Below are 22,680 nucleotides of genomic sequence, written 5' to 3' on the forward strand. Positions count from 1 at the left end.
GTTTCATTTTTAAATTTCAGCCACACATTTTTAGGCTGAAGATACATGAATTCTATAATATCCTTCTCTTCTCCACAAAACAGTAATACTTTGTTCTAAATACTTTTTTTTTTCATCTGTGATCACTACTGAATATGTACTTTTACCATGGATATGCCAAATTATTTTGTGCACATAGCACTAACAAAGTAACAAATTCTTGTTATGATTAGGAAAAAGAACACTGCCACAGTAATACTCTTCTTTGGATAGCTCACAGAAACGTGTTTCATATGCCACTACTTTAAAACTGGCATCCTGGGAGCAGTTTCCTTTTTATGTTCATTTATTTCAAACAGCACAACATGGCAATTTAACTGCATTACTGGTTATCATTTAAATATGAGTTCAAAGTAAAAAAAAGAAAAAAAGAAATGAAAGTAGATATATTACAGAAGTGTCTTTTCTGCAGTACAAAAGGTTCAAGTAAGAAATTTGATGTGGGGTTACCAGCGCCACACTCCATCGAAATGTGACCGGAGTGGCCTCACGTGTGCGGCCTCTCCGTTGCTGGATGACCATGATCCCGGAGGCCAGCTAAACTACATTTGGTACCAGCAGCTTCTTGCAGAAATGTCTCTAGTCTGTGAACTAAACCACGGCCCCATACCGCCCCAGGAGGAGAAAGGTGTTTCTCTTTCGGCTTTTTCTTTCTGGGGGGAAAGGCATGGCGACTGCCATATTATCAGGACCACTAAAGAGAGGTACATGCTTGCAATGATGCAATTTCTGGCAGAAATTTCCTTGGACTGAGTTACTAAAATACTAAAATACAGAAATCCAAAACCTCATATCTCTTCATTCTCAGCAATGGAAAACACACTGTCAAATGATTCCTTTTCAGCAGGTCTGATTTTGGGTGGGAAACTCCAAATACTAATAGTGAGTTTTTTTTTGGAAATATTGAATGTAATCACAGTAAAGAGAAAGTAAAGTGAAAATTATGAGCTATACAGGCGGGGGGTGGGGTGGGGTGGGAGGGGAGGTATACTGGGGTTCTTGGTGGTGGAATATGTGCACTTGTGAAGGGATGGGTGTTCAATCATTGTATAACTGAGACTTAAGCCTGAATGCTTTGTAACTTTCCACATGGTGATTCAATTAAAAAAAAATTTGATGTGGAAACCTTTCAAAATGATAAAAAGCTCCACCTTCAGCCAGAAAAGAAAATTGGAGAAAAGTTGCTATGACTTCAGAAATTATGACTGATATTCAGTCTTTCATTCATAAGTATTGGGTGCTTTCCTATGTGCCAGGCACTGTGTTTGACACAGAAATCTAGTGGGATAAATTATATTCTTTTACTTATTCATGCAAGAGTGAGCTACTAGAATGTCCTCTTTGCCTTCATGAAACTCACAGTTTGGGGGAAAAGATAAAGGTTAAGGTAAACCGCACAGATATGTGCATTCCTTACGCAGGGTAGGCTGAGGGTCACGAACTCCACTAGCAGGGAAGAGCATCTGCAAACCTCAGAGGGAAAAGAGGCACACGCTTGCTGGAACTGCATGAGGGAGTAGCAAGAAATGGGGCTGAGTGATAAATTGGAAGCAGTTAAGTCAGACAGATGTCGGGCAGGAAAACAGAAGGTAAAAGAATGGGGCCCTGAGGAATTTCATGCAGGTGTGAGAGAAGCGCATTCATGTTTTACAAAGATTTTCTGATTGATTGTACAAAATTTCAATTCTTGTCTGTATTTTGCCAGGGTCAGGTGGAGATGTGCAGCGGGGGGTGAGGGAGGAGGTGCTTCACAGCTCACAGTGCTCTGGGGATTCTGTGGTGCTGGGACTGAAGTCAGGATTTCCACATGCAGAGCATGTGCTTCAGTCCTCTGAGCCATCTCCCCAGTCCTAAAATCCTTCTCCCACAATGTACCATGGTATCAAACTTCACAAGATAGAGACCAGGTTCCTGAGACAGAATTGGTGGAACCATTGCAGGAGGAATTCTGAGCTCAGGAAACCAAAGTTACATGGGTTAGAAGTTATAAGCTATCCAGAGAAGCAAGCCCCTGAGAGAGGCAAAAAGTGAGATATTGTCTCTCCATGGCAAAGGCAGTAAATGGGGCAGGGTCTTAGAGGAACACATTCCCATCGGTTAGGATTTAAACTATAGTCAAATGCTATTTTGAAATTTGTCAAAATTTTCAAATGTGTAATTCCCTTGACGTACATCGGAATTCAATTAAAGGGTGCTAATAATCATTATCACATTGCAATCCAGAGTTCTAAAATTGAATATCTAAGTATATTTTACAAAAAAATAACTCCCAATGGTCTTCACTCTCTGAGACCTACAGAACAATATTTTTGCAATAAAAGAAAAGACAAAGTTGAAATAACTATAGAAAATGATGGCTTATAAAGTAGGTAGACATTTATTAAGAGGGTTCATTCACTCAACAAAGATTCAAAGTTCTACCCTCTGTGCTTAGAACACAAAGAACTGGTTCTCACTTTCGTGAACCCCCATGGTCATAAAGAATGTAAGGAAACAATGAATAACCACAGTGCCCTATTTCATGCTTTCATGAAGGGGGGAAATAGAGTCAGTGAGGGCATCAGAAAGAAAGTGGTATCTGAGCCATAACATAGCATGAGCTGAAAGCAATAAAAGGAATAACAGATTAGGCAATGGGAGGGAAGTGTAATAGAATTGGCATTTCTGGCTAACAATAAGAGTCAGAAAAATTAGAAATTATATATATATGATCTGTTAGGAATATACATGTAGCTTTAAAGGGCTGAATTGAATGAAAAGTGTATGGAAGGGGGTGGGAAGTTTACTGCAGACAAGGAAAATCTGACAGTGATTCAACTTTGTCTATGGGTAAAGTGAAGTCTTCGGAGGGTTCTGGTTCTTGTTTTGGGGACAGGCTGGCAGTGCTGAGAGCTTACTCTTGATTTTGTACTCTGTAGACACTACTAGTAAACTCTGGGGTACTATATGAGGTGCTGGATATCTAACCTGGGTTGGCTGCATGCAAGGCAAGTGCCCTGCCCACTACACTATTTCTCTGTCCCTGAAGTCTTAGTTTTAAAGTTGGACTGCTGTAGAGGTAGACGGAGACTTGATCTGATATTTTTGAAAGTTAATGGGCCAGAATAAGGGGGACAATGAAAGATTCTAACTGCTTCTATAACATGCATTACATCAGGCTTAAAGGAAGATCCCTGCAGTTCTCTATTAAAAGTAATAACCAAAGAACAGGAGTCGCACTGTTCTCTGTGTACATGAAATACCAGGGACATGGATAAAATTCAAGCTCCCACTAGAAGAAAGTGGGTGTGAAAGCAAACATTACTGGCTTCAAAAGGAGGGGGCAAAAGCCAGAATCATTTTCCCATTTTTGTTTTTGTACATTTATTTAAAACATGACAAATTCCAAAGAAGGAAAGAATTAAACAATGAAGAATAACAGCCCTCTGGTCCCCAATCCTACACACTTCTGCTGACACTGACACAGAACTCTCACACAAAAGTAGTTGAGAACTAAGTAAAAGAAATGGCACACTGGGGCTGGAGCGATAGCACAGCGGGTAGGGCGTTTGCCTTGCACGTGGCTGAACCGGGTTCGATTCCCAGCATCCCATATGGCTCACTACTCATAAGCTCTGGGAGACGTATGACTCCCAGAGCTTACGAGTAGTGATCCTTAAGCACAGAGGTATGAATCAACTCTGAGCACAACTGGGTGTGGCTAATAAAAAAATAAATAAATAAATAAATGTTAAAAATAAAATTCAGTTTCTGATGAAAGTTAACAATACCATCATTATTTCCCTTTGAAGCCCATAGACTTCTGTGGGTATGTTCCAAGGCCTTTTATTCATTTTTAATTCTAAACTGAAGATTGACTGCAAGTTTGAAAAAATGTACTTTCAGGCTTGGTCATATGCCACTGACTAACTGCTGGATAGATTACATCTGACCCAACCAATTCTTTAGCTTGATCTGACTCAACTTTTCTACTGCTCCAAGGCAGTAAAATATTCTTCTCAAGTCAAACAAATTCTTCCAGACAGTTAAAAGAAAAAGAAGAGTGACTCCAGGCATTCTCTATATATGAAAAAAAAAGAAGACACCTACAAATCTTCCCTTAGAGCGCTGTGCTGTACCAAGCAGGCAAACATTGACACAAGATCGACCCTGCGTAACTCCCCCCAACCCAGCATTTCATCTCAGTCACCCTTGCATGATGATGGTTAACATACAAAGTTGACTGGAAAATTAAAGAAGTGAAAAGGCAATAAAAATAAATAAGGAAAAAAATAGGTCATTCAAATTCTAAGCTTTTCATGAACAGCATGAGGAAAGCATTCAAGTTCCCGAAAACTTAGCGAAGATTGGATTTTCATAAACCCAGCATCAATACTTTCTAGTGAGTTCCAGCCTGTCAGACTAGCACAGCATATTGATTTGACTATAACTGATATAACTACAATTCTGCCTCCCAGGTCACGACACTGTATCCAGAACTCATGGTAGCTTTACAGAAATTAAATAAGCTTTACCTTCTTCTATCTTCTGTTAACCTTCTATTAAACAATCATATCTCCTTTATCTTTTCCTAAGGCACTATTTCTGTCTACTTAACCGAAAGATAGTCTACTTGCTTAGTTGTTAAGTTATATTGTTTCCAGTTTATTGAACTTCAATGATTGATGTTTCAAATCCTATGTCTTTGTCCAAAATAGGAATTGTTTCACTTGAGTAATAAAATTTTAAAGAGCCAAAACAGATACTCTGATCTGTGGATGATGCCGAGAGAAAAACAACTTAAATTTTAATGGGAAAAGGTAGAGCAATTGTCAAAGAACGGTAAGAACAAAGGTTGAATAAATATACAAGAAGCAAAAAAAGATATAGTAAAGAATTTTTTTAAATTGCTACTTACCCTTAGATCTTCCTTCGTATTGAAACTATCAAGAAGTTGTTGGTAATGTCTATCAGTCATCTGTCGTAATAAGGACAGGAGACAAGCGACAAATTCTCCCTTAAAAAAAAAAAATGTTTTTTTCTTTTAGTATGGGCAGGAAAAAACCCCTCCATAGCTTACCTTGAACTCTCTTCAAAAGGAACACAAACATGCACGAAAAAGTTATGATTATTCTAACATGCTCTATGAAGTCTTTTTATCCTCAGTTTTTATTTCTTTTAAGATCCGTCAACAGTTTCTCCATGATGATTACCATTTACTGACACAGGCAAACACTTTTTTTTGTTGTTGTTGTTGTTGGGGGTGGTTGGGTGTTTGCAGGGTGGGTGGCGGGGGTGGGGGGAAGAGAGCATTAGGACACATTCAGCAGTGCCCAGGAGCTATTCCTGGCTCTGTGCTCAGGGGATCAGAAGTGGTGCTGGGGACTGAACCAAGGTCAGCTACATGAAAGGTTTGACACATTTTATCTTATTTTACTTTGACTTCACCAGGAGGAGGAAATAGGGCTAAAAATATCGAATGGTAAAATAATATTCATGAAACCCCATCAGTAACATCACTATAAACCATACTGCAAAACTTTATATGTGTGTGTGTGTGTGTGTGTGTGTGTGTTTGTAGTGTTTGTACTGTATCTGTCGTAATAAGGCCAGGAGATATATATATATATATATATATATATATATATGTGTGTGTGTGTGTGTGTGTGTGTGTGTGTGTGTGTGTGTGTGTGTATGTATATGCATGCACACACACATATATATATATACACACACACACATATATATATATACACATATATAGCACCTCTCATAGAGGCAGTGGGTGGGAAGCAAATGGCAGGCAGTGGGGGGTGAGGAGGGTTGAGCAGGGCATTGGTGGAAAGAAGTGGACACTAGTGAAGGGATTGGTGGTGAAACAATGTGTATCAAAAACCCAATTATAAATTACTTTGTAATTTCACAGTGTCACTGTCACTGTCATCCCGTTGCTCATCGATTTGCTCAAGCGGGCACTAGTAACGTCTCTCATTGAGAGACTTATTGTTACTGTTTTTGGCATATCCAATACGCATGGGTAGCTTGCCAGGCTCTGCCACGCGGGCTCCATACTCTCGGTAGCTTGCCGGGCTCTCCGAGAGGGGTGGAGGAATCGAACTCGGGTGGGCCTCGTGAAAGGTGAACGTCCAACCGCTGTGCTATTGCTCCAGCCCAATTTCATAGTGACTAAATAAAATTTACAATAAAAACAGACATTTATTTTCCCACTATTCTGGGGGCTAACCAGCATATTTTAAGAGGGGAGACAGATTTTTAACCTGGGAACTAGGGAACTAACTCTCCAAACTGAAAAGAATGAGGAGAGCCAATCACTTACTGAGCCTTTCCTGTGCTATCACTCACTATAGCGTTTAAACCCCATATCAATGCTATGAGGTAGGTGTTTTAATACGCATTTTGAAAAGGTGAAGTTTTGGTTCATGTAGAAAGTTACAGGGCTTGCTCAAAGCTACACTACTCGGAAGAGTTAAGAGGTATCTGCAGGTCTTTCTGACTCCAAAAAAGTCATGCTCTAGCTCTGAAATCATATTGTTCTCTAATTCATTAGAGTGCCTGGCCGCTGATTTGCAGGGCATAGAGAAAGTCACATACTGAACAGTGTTGATTTCAATTTCTTTCAAAAATTAGGTTAGCTTAATTCTGATCCTTTATGTGCTTGGATGCTACACAGATTAAAGTTCAATTCTTAGGAATTAATAATGAAAAAGAAAAACGTACACATTTATGTAAAATTGAAGACCTGTTAAAATGGTTACCACTTATGTCTCCAATGCACTTCTAATTTAAAATCAGTTAAACTTCTGTTGTTCAGTAATTTATCTACTTTTATTTAGAGTGGTAAGATTTAAAATAATAAAAAAGACAACAAAAAGTAATTGTTGGTAAGTTTACAGAAATGCAATTTAACTGGGAATTGATTTCCCTAAGTTTGGAAGTAATGGAAAAAGATTATAGGCATACGCGCAAAATCAGAGTCCTAAGTCATCAGAAGTGGGATTTTTTTCAACAGAGGATCTTTTGTAAGAATAATCAGAGATATCTCCACTAGCTGTCAAGGAAGACATGAAGACACTACTTAATGGCTGTATCAGAGTAATAGATGCAGGTTAGCTCCTTATTATGTGTATAATTTGTACTAGAGTTATAACTACACACTTAGGAGAAACAGTCTGGTCTTTTTCTTTTTTAACCTAAACAGTATGGGTTAGTAGATTTATTTCTAAGTCTAACATTTTACTTTTTTAATAAACAAGGACATTTTGAGACTTTAGCAGTTAAGAAAATCAAGTTCTTAACAAGGTAAAATTCATAAAAAAAAACTATCAGGCATATAAAGAAGCAAAAGAAAATCATGATGTAAACATAGAAAAATGTCAATCAATAGAATTAAAGGTCAAGGATGTTCAAGTACCTATTATTACTATATTCTGTATACTCAAAAAGCTAAAGGAAAAATGGTGAGATAAAAACATGAAATATCCAAAGGACCCAATCTGAACTTCAAAAGATAAAGACTATTTTTTTTGAATAGTTTTTCAAACTAGATGAGATTAAAATTCACATTAAAGGGAGGAAGAAAAGAATATAAACTATATCATACGAGCACATAAAACTATCTTGGGTACAGAAGAACGGATCCAAAGCTCATAATAACTACAAAGCAAAAAAAACCCTGAAATACATTTAGAAAGAAAAAGAAACATGTATATGTATATATATGTATCTTATAGCTTCAAGGATGGGCTTCCGGGAGCTTGCTTTTAAGTCTGGATGCTAGTGGTGGATGGGATTATACGGCGCTGGGGGCAGTCCCTGAGTGTGACCACTTAGCTACTGGGAAATGAGAAATCTGGGCGGAGGAGGCCCAGTCCCAATCCGAGCAGGCTTGGAGGTCTCAGCCCTGGGTCCCACACACCTGGGTTCCTTTGCTGGCACCTTCATGCATAAGGCTCGTCTGAACGTATGGAGAGGGGCCTTGAGTATGGCTATGGCTAGGCTCCGGAGGTCTTTGGCTGCCGGGAGCTCTGCTCGGGGCAGGGAGGGAAGCTGGAGCCCATCCCCTCCGAGGGCACCCGGGGAAGACAGCCAGGTGTGCAGGCAAGAGACTCTCTGATATCTTATATCCTACATCTCCTCTGGGAGAACTTGGCAAACTACTGGGAGTTTCCTGCCAACATGGGAGATCCTCACAAGGTCCCTATGGTGTATTCATTTGCCAAAACCAGTAACAAGCTGGGTCTCATTCCCCTGACCCTGAAAGAGCCTCCAATGCAACATCGTTGGGAAGGACAAGTAGAGAGAGGCTTCTAAAATCTCAGGGCTAGGATGGAGACATTACTGAGACCGCTCAAGAAATTCGACGATCAACGGGATGATGATGATGATGATATAGCAAAAAATTGAGAATATCACAGAAAAAAACAGCCAACTGAAAAAGAGTATAGAAACTCATAGAAAAAGAAATAACAGGAGGCACTGGAGCGATGGCACAGTGGGTAGGGCATTTGCCTTGCACACGGCCGACCCGGATTTGATTTTCAGCATCCCATATGGTTCCCTGAGCACCGCCAGGAGTAATTCCTGAGTGCAAAGCCAGGAGTAACCCCTGTACATCACCAGGTGTGACCCAAAAAGGAAAAAAAAAACCCATCAGGAAAATATAAACAGAAAATGACATGATAGACTAGCAGTAATGACGCTCATATTTAAATAATCACACTAAAGGTGGTTTGAATTCTCCAGTCAAAAAATACAGTGGCTGTATGTAAGAAAGGGAGAGGGAGAGGGAGAGGGGAGGGAGAAGGAGAGGGGGAGAGAGAGATGGGGGGAGGGAGGGAGGGAGAAGTAGGGAGAGGGAGGGGAGAGGGGGAGAGAGAGAGAAGGGGCAGAGAGAGAAGAGGGAGAGAGAGAGAGAGGGGAGAGAGGGGGAGGGGGGAGACAGGGAGGGGGAGAGAGAAGAGGGAGGGAGAGAGAGACAGAGAAAGAGGAAAGAGAGAAGCATCCATTTCTATTTGGCATATAAGTAGCCCATATCTGATCTGAATATAAACATAAACATGTGGAAAGGGTACAGTAAAAAATTTCAGACCAATGCTTCAGGGAAAAACCCAGGAATTGCAGGAGTTGGGGCTGAAAAGACCATACAGAGGTAAAATTCTAGTCTTGGATGCTCTAACCCCAGTTTGATCTCTGACACTGGATAGGATCTCCTAAGCATCTCCCTGAGCACTTCCAGGTGTGGCCCAGCATGCCTCACCCAAAATGAAAGATACACGTATCAACAGCTATTCATGTTTGATAAGATGAAATACTAGCCATAAAAATGGCTTTAAGGGGCCGGAGCGATAGCACAGCGGGTAGGGCGTTTGCCTTGCACACGGCCGACCCGGGTTCTTATTCCAGCATCCCATATGGTCCCCTGAGCACCGCCAGGGGTAATTCCTGAGTGAAGAGCCAGGAATAACCTCTGTGCATCGTCGGGTGTGACCCAAAACCCAAAAAAAAAAAAAAAGGCTTTAAGTCAAAGACAGACATTATATAATGATCAATAGAATACTGTACCAAGAAATATGTCATTAATACATATGTATCCCAAAATGCATACATATATGTGTGTTTATCTATCTATGTATCTACATCTAGGCTTGTGTGTGTGTCTGCTTAAGAACATAGGCCTGAGAAAATGCAGCCTCAATAGTGAATCCTGGGCCAGAGAGACATATAGTGGGTAGAGTAGCTTGCCTCGCATGTTTGGTCCAATCCCCAGTACTGCATATGATCTCCCATACCTACCAGGCATGATCCTTGAATGCAAAGCCTGCGTAAACCCTGAGTACCACCACATGTGGACCCCAAACCAAATGTTTCCAGCCCCCAACAAGAAAAAGAAATCCATTCAAATTTCTATCTTGTAGTTTTTCTATTATCTTATCTATATTATTGCTAATTCAGCTACTAGATTAATATTGTGATTAATATTTATTTTTAACGTACAATCATGTTCATATGAAACACTGTGAATTTTGAAGAACTATATATTATCTTCAGTAAATCAGTAATAAAAAAGTTCAGTAATGAATAAACTTTCAGTAAGTGTAGTTTGTGTACATAGGAAACATTTCTTTCAATCTTGGTTATTAACTATTTAAATCTGTCCTGTGTGGCTTTGGCCCACTAGAAACAACTTATTCTGCCATCTATCTGATCTCTGACACATATATGACATGTTGCCAATCTCAACACCGGATCTCTAAGTTCACTTTATTTATCCATTTTATCTACTTAGGAACTCCATGCACATAGAACCCTGCTAAGGGGCCTAACCATACAAGCTTTTACTGATATATTTCAATCTATAATGTAAATTTCTTTAAGCTAGTGTATGAATTCTTCTATATTCTTCCATACAATTTGCTAAAAAAAGAATAAAGAAAATTACTGTTGGCAAAGATTCAGAGAATTTTAGTTTAAAATATTTTTTTCACAAATAGATTTCCTTGAAATCACCGTATATTTCAGTATTTGCATCCCCTTTTATAAGAATATTGAGCACAATGGGTATCTAGATCAGTAATTGTGAGTAATAGGAAGACGAAATGGCTGCCATTGTCTTCATCAAATATTCATCTATGGGCCTCAAGAGATAGTACTGAGGGTAGGGCACTTGCCTTGCACATGGCTGGCCTGGGTTCAATCCCTGGCATTCCATATGGTACCCTGAGCACTGCCAAGAGTGATTCCTGAATGCAGAGCCAGCAACAACCCCTTAGCATCACTGGGTGTTGCCCTCAAATAAAAACAAAAACAAAACAAAACAACAAAACAAAAACTTTTCTCTCTGTAGAATAGCATTCCTCTCCTCCATGAAATTTTATATAGAATTTTCTTGTATCCCTTTCCCTCAACCAGTAGGCCCATGGCAAATGAACGCTCTGTACAAGCATACCAGGCTTTCAGAGACAAGACGTAGGCTGAGCTGAGTTGCCTACAAATATAACTGGTGCTTATCAGAACTATGAAAAGAAGCACTTTGAAATTGTAAGGAACTCTGGGGTCCAATTAGTTGAGAGTGTGAGCAAATGGTCACATAAACTGCTTTAGAAAAATCTGCTGCCATGCACAATTAGATTTTTTGAAAGGAACTAAATACAATGGTTTCTGTTTTTTTTTTCTAGTTGAACATTTTAAAATTTAACAAATGGTTAGAAGAACAAAAAGTACCTTCGTTTAAAATAAAGTAAAGCTACTGTTATTTGAAATTATGATGTACTGGAAGCCAATTCTCCTGTTGGTATTACTGGGAAGCAAGGTGACAGCCATTTCATATGTTCTATAGAGAACTGGAAGCAATTTATCATGACGCTCCATGGGAACTGCTTTTACCCCCAGCAAGTCCTTTACTGTGGGCACTTTTGCAGGTACAGACTAAATAATGCTCAGTGTGGAGCTACCATGTGAAGAATCTCTATTATGTCTATTTAGAGAGAATGTTCTATAAGAAAACAATGTGTAAATGGTAAAAGCATATTTCTAATCAAAGAATTAGTTATCTTTTAGACAACAAAACAATATCAGCGAGGGAGAGAGCTCAAAGGACGGAGTACATACATACAAAAGGTACTGTATCAAATTAAGAAATTTCTGCACCACAAGATAAATGATGTCAGAATAAAAAGACATCCAAAGACAATGAGAGAATATTTGCACAACACTCATTAGATAAAGGGTTAATATTCAAGATATATACAGCACTGTCCAAAGAACTTTATGAGAGAAAATATACCAATCCCATGAAAAATTGGGGAAAAGAGATAAACAGAAACTTCCTCAAAGAAGCAAACATTTCCAACAGGTATTTTAAAATGCTTCTATATCACTAATCAGGGAATTGCAAATCAAAACAACAAAGAGATATCAACTCACATTATTAAAACTGGTATATGTCACAAAAAAAAAGAAAAGAAAAAAGAAAACAACCATTTGTTTCTCTCTTGGATGTGGGAGAAAAGAGACGTTCTTTCAATGCTGGTGGGGATTGTTGACTGGTCCAGTCTTTTTTGGAAAATAATATAAATACTTCTCAAAAGAAATAAAAATTGAGTTCTCATATGACCCAGAATTCTACCTCAAGGCATCTACCCTTAGGGTCCCAAAATGGCTCAGAAATACATCTGCACTCCTAAGTTCATTGTAGCACTCTTCTCAATAGCCAAAACCTGAAAAAGACTCAAGTGTTCAAGAACAGATGGCTGGGTAAAGAAACTACGGGACGTATATACAATGGAATACTACTTGACTATAAGAAAAGATAAAATCATGCAATTGGTTGCTAAGTGACTGTATCTGGAATCATGCTGAGTGAAGTTAGTCAGAAGACAAGGGAGAGACATAGAATGTCTATGTTGCCATATAATGAAATGCAGCAGAGACTAGAATTGCTCTTTAGTAGGAAGCTTACCACAAAGGCTGGGGGGTTGAGTGGGGGAAGGACAGAATGGGGGAGGGGGACTAAGAACACTAGTGGAGGTAAGCAAACACTCTGGTTGAGAGTGTGGTGCTAGGATGTTTTATACATGAAGACTTTTCATTAACAGTTTTGTAAATCATGGTGTCTGAATTTTTTTTTAAAGGTAGAAGAAAGTGGATAGCCTAGGAACTGTGGGATGAAACCAAAAACAAGATCTTGAATTCTCTGGTGTCTGGATTTGGTTTTAATTTTTATTTTTTTGCTTTGGACCCCACACTTGACTATGAAGAGCTTGGTCCCTCTGAATACCAACAGTAGGCAACAAAACATTCCATCAGAAGTCTATTCTTTTTTGCCAAAGAGGTACATAGTAAGACAAAACTTTCAGTAAGAACCATTCTACTCTAGAGGCTGGAGAGAAGTACAGAGATTAAGGCACTTGCCTCACATGTGGCAGACCCCAGATTGATACCTGGTACTACATATATTTCTCTAAGCATTTCCAGAGTGATTCCTGAGCACTGAGTGAGGGGTAAACCAGAAGCACCACCTTTGTGCCCCTTATCCCCTCAAAAACTCCAAAAGACCTGTTCTATTCCAACTGTATACACATATACACACAAACTGCTAGCCTACTGACACCTCCAAATATAAAGGAGATGCTAGATAGACTACCCTCACATGGTTATGATGAGCTTCCCCAAGTTGTCTCTCCAATGTAAGAGAAAGTCAAATACTGTAAATTTGAAAATAGTTAAGAGAATAAATTTTAAAAGTTCTCATCACAATTATATACACATGAAATTTATACAGAAATGTATATATACATACATGTATATGTGTGTGTGTATATATATATATATACATATATATATATATATAAAGAGAGCAAAGAAAGAATTGGTAATTTCTTTCATGGGGGTAAGATGGGGGCAAGAGTGGATCCTGAGTGGTGATGTGGGCCCTGAGGTGTCAGGGACACCATGCAGTGGCAGTGATCACACCCTGGGCCATGTATATGCCCTTTGTGGGATACGTTCAAGCTTTTGGAACCAACTCCTCAGCCTGAAACCAGTGTTTTCCAGTCTACTGGTTACTATTAGGTAAGACAATATGGGGACCTGGGCTTCTACTTTCATCTGTCCATAATTAGTTAGCACCACTGCCCTCCCCTCAGAAGTGCTTTCGTATGGAGATAGCTAAAATGGAGGGTTTAAGTAAGAGCAGTCTTACTACACTTACAAGTATGATCAGGTAGTCATAGAAAAATCACTTATCACAGCAAAAACACAGAAAGATGTCAAATGGAATGAAATAGAAAATGGATATCAATGTTAAATTGGTAAAAGATGTTAGAGTTATGCTACTTATATAAAAATTAAAATGGTTTATGGAATAAAATGTAAAGTTCAAAAAAATTAATGCCTTTTGCAGGGGAGAGGGTAGGGGTTTGGGCCACACCCAGCTGTGTTCAGGGCTTACTCCTCGCTCTCCATTCCGGCATCACTCCTCGGAGGGCTGAGATACCGTTATGTGGTTCTGGGGGGATCAAACCCACCTTCTTCTGTTGCATTATCTTTCTGACCCCCTGAGTGAAATGCTTTTAAGAAAAGAACTAGAAGAATAAAGATAGATGGAAAGAATTCTTAAACATGAAATAAAAGGTATGATACTTAAAAGGAAAATTTGATAAAATAAACTTCACAGAAATTAATAATTTTACTCTACAAAAGATCCTGCAATGATTAATAAAAATAAGAAGCCACAGAGAGGAAGAAAATATTCATGAATTTTACATTCAATAAAGAGCAAGTATATAGAATCTACAAATAACTCTCAAAATTCAACAAGAGAAAGCAGTCCGACTGGAAAATGAGGGGAAGGGGATTAAATATTTCACTGAAGAAGATAATCGGCAAGAAAAGCAAATGTAAAGATGTTCAATATCATTAACCATTAGGAAAATGCAAATTTAAACAAAAAAAGGCTATTTCTAAATACATAACATAATAACACCACCAGAAAAAAAAAGAATAATACTGAATACTGCTGAGAGGAACACTTATAAAAAATAAGGCCAGTATAGAAAACAATTTGGCATTTTTCTGAAGAGTAACAACAATATGGTCCAGCAACTATACTCTGAAAATTTGCAACATGAAAAAGACACCTACATAAAAATCTGTGGATGAAGGTAGCTACAAAGGTACCTGGAAATTGAGGGCCTACTCTCCTACATTAATGCAAATTATCACATAATATTATATTATACTTATGTAAGATTTAATGCAGGAGGATTCAGTCTCCTGAGATCTGCTAGAAGCATCCCAAGCACTGAACCTCTCAGGGTGGGGCCCCACCCCCAAATGAAAATTCTATATCCATAATTCTGGCTTTCGTAACACAAATGCAATGTAATGTTAAGACATTAGCTTATTAGAAAAAAATTGGTTATAAATGATGACAAAAAGAACATACTTATAGAGTGCTCACATCCTACAGAGACATAAAGAAGTGTCAGGGGCTGGGAGGAGGAAGAAATGGTCCAGTTAATGGGTACAGAGTTTCAATTTGAGAAGATGGAAAAATTCTAGAAAAAGACTACCCAATGTATACTTGTTACTGAGCTCTACACTTGGGACAATTGAAATGCTAACTACATTAAGCATACTTTACTTCCAAAAATATGTGTTTTGCTTAGTCCACAATGAGGAAACAACAAAAGCATGTTGCAGAAAAATAAAGTGGATTCCAATTTATCTTAAAAGAAACTTTTTATTCTCTCACGTTCTTGATTTGGCAAAAATGTAATTTTGTAAATTCTTCACAATAAATCATTCTAGACTAAGCTCTGGGGGGATGCTTATTGGAGATATATACATGAATGAGTGTGTGCAAACATAAGACACTTTAATTAGTTAATGTTAAAATATTAATCGTGGCTACTTCTAACGAGATTGAGGGTGGCCTTCCTATTCTGGCCGGAAAATTCTATTGCAATAGTTTTAGTAATATATCAACACAAGATCTGTATCATTTTAAAATTGCTATCGACTCTATTTAAAAATAGATGGTTTAAAAACTTATGATCTAGCCCTTGGAGCTGTCTCCCCCTGCCCTGGATTTATCATTCTAATAATTGTTATGTTGTTTTGAAACTAGACTTTATGCTATAAATATTTGCTTGCTGATGTGCAAGAGAATGCTCTTCTAATTTGCATTTAACTAAGACATTGTGCATCTTTTACACTGTGGTCTGTTGATAGATATCTGTTTTCTTTTTTGGGGGTCGGTGGGTGTTGGTCAGATATGGGCCCTGAGGCCCTACATATTGTGAAACATGTGTTCTATCATTGCACCCCATCCCTGGCTCTTATTATTTTTTTTCTGTGAATCACATGTATATATATATTTTGCCTACTTTCCATAAAGTAAAAATTATGCTTCTATAGTATAAGCAGACTGGCTGATAGCACAGAGGGTAGGGCATTTGCTTTGCACACGGCTGACCCGGGTTTGATTCCTCCGCCCCTCTCGGAGAGCCTGGCAAGCGACCACGAGTATCCCCCCTGCACGGCAGAGCCTGGCAAGCTACCCATGGCATATTCGATATGCCAAAGAACCAGGACATTCCTGGTGCCCGCTTGAGCAAATCGATGAACAACGGGGATGACAGCGCTACAGTGCTACATACTTATGTATTTATTACTAGAACCTGGGGGCACCTAAGAAATTACCAAGTAATCTGGGACCGAAAGATTTTATTTATCCAGAATGATAACTCAGGAACTCTGACTCCCAGTGGCTCCATCTCACTACTTTAAATTCCTCAAGGAACTGGATGAGTGAAAAGTTATCAGAATGGTTGGGGATACAGAATCATGATTTCATTCAAAGTGAGTCAATTGAGAGCTAACACTGAATTTGATTCTATGAAGTAAAAACTCTTCTAACAGGGGCTGGAGCAATAGCACTGCAGGTAGGGTGTTTGCCTTGCACGTGGCCAACCCGGGTTCGATTCCCAGCATCCCATATGGTCCTCTGAGCACCGTCAGGAGTAATTCCTGAGTACAGAGCCAGGAGTAACCCCTGTGCATCGCCTGGTGTGATCCAAAAAGAAAAAAAAAAAAAACTCTTCTAACAAACCTGCTTCAGTAACCTCCTCTAGCGGAATGAAGGTGTATTTGAAAGGCACACAGATCACTCTCCCTAAGCCAGACTTAGTAGGCTTATACAGCAACCCATCCCCAAAGTGACAGAAGATTTAGCAAAAACACAACTGCGCTCTGATCTCTGTGTCATCTGCTTTCTGATCTTACAGTTACGTCCTGGAACTGGAGCCGCATTGTGGGGCCAGATGGATGAGGCCGACTGGTAATTTCCAGGATGGTTCTCAGCAGGATGTCCAGCAGGCTGGTCACTATGACATCTATTTCCTCCAAGACAGATTTTTCCTGCATGAGGAAAAAAAAATCATGTTTCAGGCAAATATAGCTATAATATGTCTATTTCATCCCTCTGTAACAGAAAAGGGAGGGAAAAAGGCATTTCTAAGTATAGATTTGAAGAGTCAGAGAACTTCAGAGTTTGACAGACTTGGATCTCACGGAAGTCACCAGAGTAAATGACCTTTTACAGGAAACAGAGGTGTGAAAGTTAGTAGCTTCCCCACTAGTACAGAACTTGGCTGTGAGAGAGAGAGCTGATATATAAGTTAAATGTGGGTGATGTCATGGGAAGAGTATTGACTGATTCAGAATACCCGCTGTGCCACTAACATAGTACGTGAACCTGGGCAAGTCAGTTTGCCCTTAGAGCCCTGGCACCTTACTGTGTTTTAGAACCCAATTTCTTCTTGGTTCTAAAACACTTTAATGAATTTATTTCCAATTATTCTTCTATTCACTCTACCAATGACTGTAGTTGCACTAGGTATTTTCCAAAACTCTATTTTAAGTGCAAGTGACAACTTCTATAACTATGATTTAAACACACACACACATACATGTAAAGATAAGCAAACAACAATCAACATAGGTAAATGCTATTCATTAAGAATGGAGCTAATGTCAGTGGCCCTGGTGCAGACTGTTTTCCTGAAGCAAAATCCATACTATCCATGTCCCAAAGATTTGAGAGAGAAACACATAATCCCTCTATTAGTTAAATGTAGTCGGTTTGGGGTCTTACTCTACCTGCAAAGGAACAAATTTGCATAAAACTGCTTCCTCCCATGAAGCCTGTACTTGCAAAGCAAATGTTTAGAAAGTGAGAGATGAACAAAAACTTTTTTCTTTTTTGCTAAGATGTTAGGAAAAGCTTTCTTATACTTGCAAGAAAATCACCTTTTCCAAAATTTTACTTCAAAAATGCATGCTCTGAATCCCTTTTATTTATTTATTTATTTATTTATTGAATCACCATGGGATACACAGCTACAAAGTTGTTCATGATTGGGTTTGACAGATCCAAGTCTGTCAAAACTCTGAAGTTCTCTGACTCTTCAAATATATACTTAGTGATCTCTTATTTGATACGTACAAAAACTGGCTGCAACTCCAAATTGAAACAGGAGAAATAAGCACCTTTTCCTAGCACTGATACTTGTTTTTCATTTACTGCAATGAGTTATTTGACTTATTTTACAGTATCCACAATGATAATTTGCAATAATATTCTAAATAGAGACTTGGCATATTTATTGGTTTCTGGCCTGTAGAGAGGGAATTTAAATGTAAATGTAAAATAAATCCTCTCCCCCCCCCCCAACACCATTCTTTAGCCCTGTCCTGGACCAGCCTTGCAGCTTGGAATAATGAGTGTGGCCAGGAACCAATCATGCTTCCCCAGGCAGGAATCACTTTTAGATACAGAACTCTCCCCCTCAGGCGCCAATTCTATTGTCTCAGTAGTGGGGCACTCTCTCACTATTTCCACTGGGGTCTCCTGCCAACTCATGGCTGAGAGGGTGCTAAGTACGAGTGACAAAATGGGGAATCTACAGCCTAGTACTAATCAGGAGAAGAGGAACAGGACTCTCAGCACTCAGCTGTTAGAGATCAGTATAATGCCTAACACTTGCAAACTGTCAGGACTGGAAAAGGACATTCATCATCCGTGAATTTCAGAGCCAATCCTTGAGCCATGAACAATAGTATCTGGAGTTGTCCCCACTTCTAAAACAGCATGTGATTTTCCTCTGTTTGCACAATCTCTAATGCAGTTGTATTGCATCAGGAGTCAGGAACATTGACAGCAATTGCCCAAGTCATAAAAATTTAGAATTAACTGTCAAAGTTAATGGCTATTCTGCAAGATACTCCCAGTCTCCTGGGGCTTTCCTCTGCTTCCCAATCTCCACAGGTCCTGGCCCAAATGTAGGGCCAAACTCTGAACATCATCATACAACCTTTCAGCAAATGGGCCAAAAAAAATTTAAAAAATGCCTTCACTTTGCAAGCAGTGATTTATTCTTACCACAGAGCATTCATCATATCAAGATTAAAGACACATGTGGGAGGCTTTAAGCTTTCTAATTTTTTCTCACTGGGTATTGAGTTCTTTCTTGAAATCCAAGTTTAGGAAGCCCAGGTTATTTGGGGTTAGAGCAATCCCACAGGGTAAAGAAAATTCCTGTAGTGGAAAAGTAAAAAGTCCAAGCCAGCGGAAGTAAAAGGGAGAGTCACTAGGGTCACTGTGTAGAGTGGTTTCTCAGAAGATGTTTAAGATTTTATGTTCAGATGCCATTTAATGGGCACGCACACCGTGACTTGTATTTACTTACTGAGCTATTTTTCTTGATGAGACAAAACACGTTGCTAAGGATACGTGCGCACATGATCAGGTCCTTCTGTTCTTGCAGATGCATGTGGAGGTGATGTAACACGACAGGCAAGAGAATGTAGCGGGAATCTGAGGAGAGAAGCATTATGTCACATCTTTTGAGTCCCACACAAACCACGTGCAAATCCTTATCTACTTTATCATCTAATTTTAGTAGTTCAATAAATCAAGCACGTAGCTGAACAGATACTAATTCTACAGGGTTGACACTCAAAGTTTTCTTCAGCCCAGGATTCCTGTATGCAGGAGTCCTTCACACTCTTTTGTTTGTTTGCTTTTGAGGACTACACCCAGCTGTGCTCAGGGTTTCCTCCTGGGTCTGTGCTCAGGGATCATTCTGGCTGGGGTTCAAGGAACCAACTGGGGTGCTAGGGATCAAATCTGTGTCAGTCATGTCAAGGAAGCACCTTGCGCACATCTTTCTGGCCCATGTTCTTCACTCTTATTGCAATAGGATTTTTTTTTAAACTTTCGAATTGTTTTACTTTTTGTTTCTAAATTTCTAAACAGTGTGTGTGTGTGTGTATGTATGTGTGTGTGTTATGTGTTTATGTGTGCATGTGTGCATGCATGCCATTTCCTGATAATTCATTGGGGTAGGTTCCCTACGAATTTCATACTGTGGTGAAGATTTCGTTTATCTCCTCTCATCTCCCAAATTCTCAAAATACTTATATCAAATATTCTGCCTAAATTAATATTTTGGGTTTGCTGCCATTCACATTTTCATCTCTTTGTACATGAGCAGATATGTTCTTTCTCTGAAAGCGTGATTGTTCCCGGTAGTTGAATATTTCATGACTACGTGCTCTGCTTTGGTCTTTGAAATATAGAAACTCACGCTCTTTAGTTCTGGGGATTTAAGTATTTCTAGGATTATTTTCTTCCCATGATTTATTCTGTCTTCTCTCTGTAACTTGGACTTCATTCATGCCACGAATCTCTTAAATTGTCTTCTATTTTTCATGAATATTTAAAAATATTTTTGTCCATTTTTTCTAAGCAGTTTCTTTATCCGCCAACCCTTTTGCTCAATTTTCTAATTTTTGCTTTCAAATACCCAATCTCTGAAAGTTCTTTTTTTTTTTTTTTTTTTTGCTTTTTTGGTCACACCCAGCGATGCTCAGGGGTTATTCCTGGCTTTGCAACTCAGGAACCACTCCTGGCGGTGCTTGGGGGACCATATGGGATGCCGGGGATCAAACCTGGGTTGGCTGCGTGCAAGGCAAACGCCCTACCTGCTGTGCTATCGCTCCGGCCCCTCTGAAACTTCTTTTTTACTTCCAAAGCATCCTGGGTGTGTAACTCATATACCAAGTGGGTCCCTCTATTAAGAGAAACCCCCCCCCCCCACCGCAACCCTGTCAATTTCTCCCACATCTTGGTTTAATGTTCACTGTTAAATGTTGCCACCCTGATATTCTTAGTAATTTTCAGACAAGAGGAACTATATTTTCATAATGTAGTCATTCCAATTCATTTCACTGAATGATCTCTTCTGATAGCTTCCCATTCTTGCTTCCCTCCAGGGAATCTGAACGCTATTTCATGATAGTTTTATTCTTCTCATTGGATTACCACTTTCTTAAAAGTTTTCTTTTCAGGCCAGACCAAGGATACAGTGGGCAAGGTGTTTGCTTTGCATGTGGCTGACCCAGATCTGATCCCTGGCATCCCATAGGGTCCCCTGAGCACAGCCAGAGGATTCCTGAGTGCAGAGTCAGGAGTAACTCCTGAACATCTCAGGATGTGTCCTTCTTCCCAACCCTCCCCCCCACCAAAAGAAAGTTTTTCCTAATTTTTTTTGGTATGTGTGTGTGCATTTTGACTTATGGCTTTCAAACGTACTTGACATTGTCTGGAATAAGCCAGGTAATAAAGGTAGGTAAACGTAGGTAAAACATACAGAATTCTATATCCTAATGAAACTCATAACAAATGCAAAGAATTCTCAACTGAGAAAGTACCTTTATCAATGTTTGGCTAATTTCTTTAGATTCAGTGTTAGGTTATAGATATCGTTATTTATAATATTCAAAGTTTGCATGCTTAGTTTCTTTGACTCATACAGTACTTTGTGGGGGAGTCCCTGTGGCAGTGAGAGGGGTTTGGGGTACTGGGGATTAAAGTCTGGGTCTTCACATGCAAAGCACTCACTCTGACCCTTTGAGCTATCTCCCTGAGCCTTGGTTTCTTTTAGGAGGGAGGTCTGGAGTCCCAGGTTACCTTTAGTGCAGGTACTGGAATTCTGGCCTTAAGTTTCTATCAAAACAAACCACATTCAGCACAGGCATTCCTCGCTTTATAAAAACATACAGAATCCATACTAGCAAAATAATTCATTAAAGTCTTCCCTGAAATAGTAACTCTGACCAGGTAGCTTAAGTATTTATTTATACATCAATTCCTCACAAAAAGAACCAAGAAAAAGAAGCTGGAAGCTTAATTTGACCTCAGCTTAATCACTGCAGATGATGTATAACTGGAAAGAAAACAAAGCTCTGGAAATAGAGCTTATTTGCTATTGTCCCTACAGTCAGAAGGCTTTAATTTCTAAAACTTCATCTTGCACTTTGCCAGGGAAATATCTACTGATACTTGTACGACAGACAAAGAATTCATATGTGGTGTGTACAAAAAAGAATTCCATGACAACCTATCTTAAGGGGTTATTATTCCTGCATTACCAGGGTAATGTCAGGCAGTGCAAATGATAAAAATTCAGTGGGTAAATGCCAAACAAGCTGACTGGTTAAAATGCTAATTCTTACCTTTAAGGAAAAAAAAAAAAACACCTGGCCTCATCCAGTATCCCAAAGGAAAAAGAAAACCCACAACCGAATAAACACTAACTTTCCATACTTAAGGAACCAACTGGGCAGTGGCTCTTCCTTGAAAGTGTCGATACACTCATACTCCCTGTCTCTGACAAAGGACACTGCATTGTGTGTTTTTGTTTTCGGTTTTTTTTTTGCCTGTAAACAGGAGTAGATAAAGTCCCTTTAGTAAATCCCAAGAAAGGGGGTATAGACCACGTAGGAATGGCTGAGAAATGTTGCTAGAATTGCTCCCTGAGATGAATTCTGAGAAAAGCCTCGAGCTGACCTTGGCCTTCTCTGTCAGTAAAGCTTTAGACGATGATTCTTGAAGTTAGTCGGTCAGTATGAGTCCACCAGAGACCCACGTCTTTAAATCTTGTGGTGGCTTACAGGATTTCCACCTGGGCCTCCAGCCGGCGCTGGGTATTAGAGGAAATCCCTGCAGCTGCCCCTAAGCAGCCTCCGGAAGCAGAGACTGTGAGCCATACACATGGGCAGACCACACCTAAGGGG

At 39.3% G+C, this 22,680-nt stretch overlaps 1 protein-coding gene across 4 annotated transcripts in view; it reads right to left on the reverse strand.

Annotated features, from left to right (window-relative positions):
• Positions 1-22,680, reverse strand: part of DOCK4 (dedicator of cytokinesis 4) — a 475,344-nt gene that overhangs the window by 100,280 nt on the left and 352,384 nt on the right. For all 4 annotated transcript variants that reach the window (XM_004602088.2, XM_055123770.1, XM_055123771.1 and 1 more), the window contains exons 24-26: positions 19,290-19,417; positions 16,825-16,959; positions 4,937-5,035 (exon numbers count right to left, since the gene is read on the reverse strand). In XM_004602088.2, the coding sequence (XP_004602145.2) occupies positions 4,937-5,035; positions 16,825-16,959; positions 19,290-19,417 (362 nt within the window). The remainder of the gene's footprint in view (positions 1-4,936; positions 5,036-16,824; positions 16,960-19,289; positions 19,418-22,680) is intronic.

The sequence above is a fragment of the Sorex araneus genome, chromosome 1 (assembly GCF_027595985.1).
Source record: "Sorex araneus isolate mSorAra2 chromosome 1, mSorAra2.pri, whole genome shotgun sequence".
Taxonomy (NCBI): domain Eukaryota; kingdom Metazoa; phylum Chordata; class Mammalia; order Eulipotyphla; family Soricidae; genus Sorex; species Sorex araneus.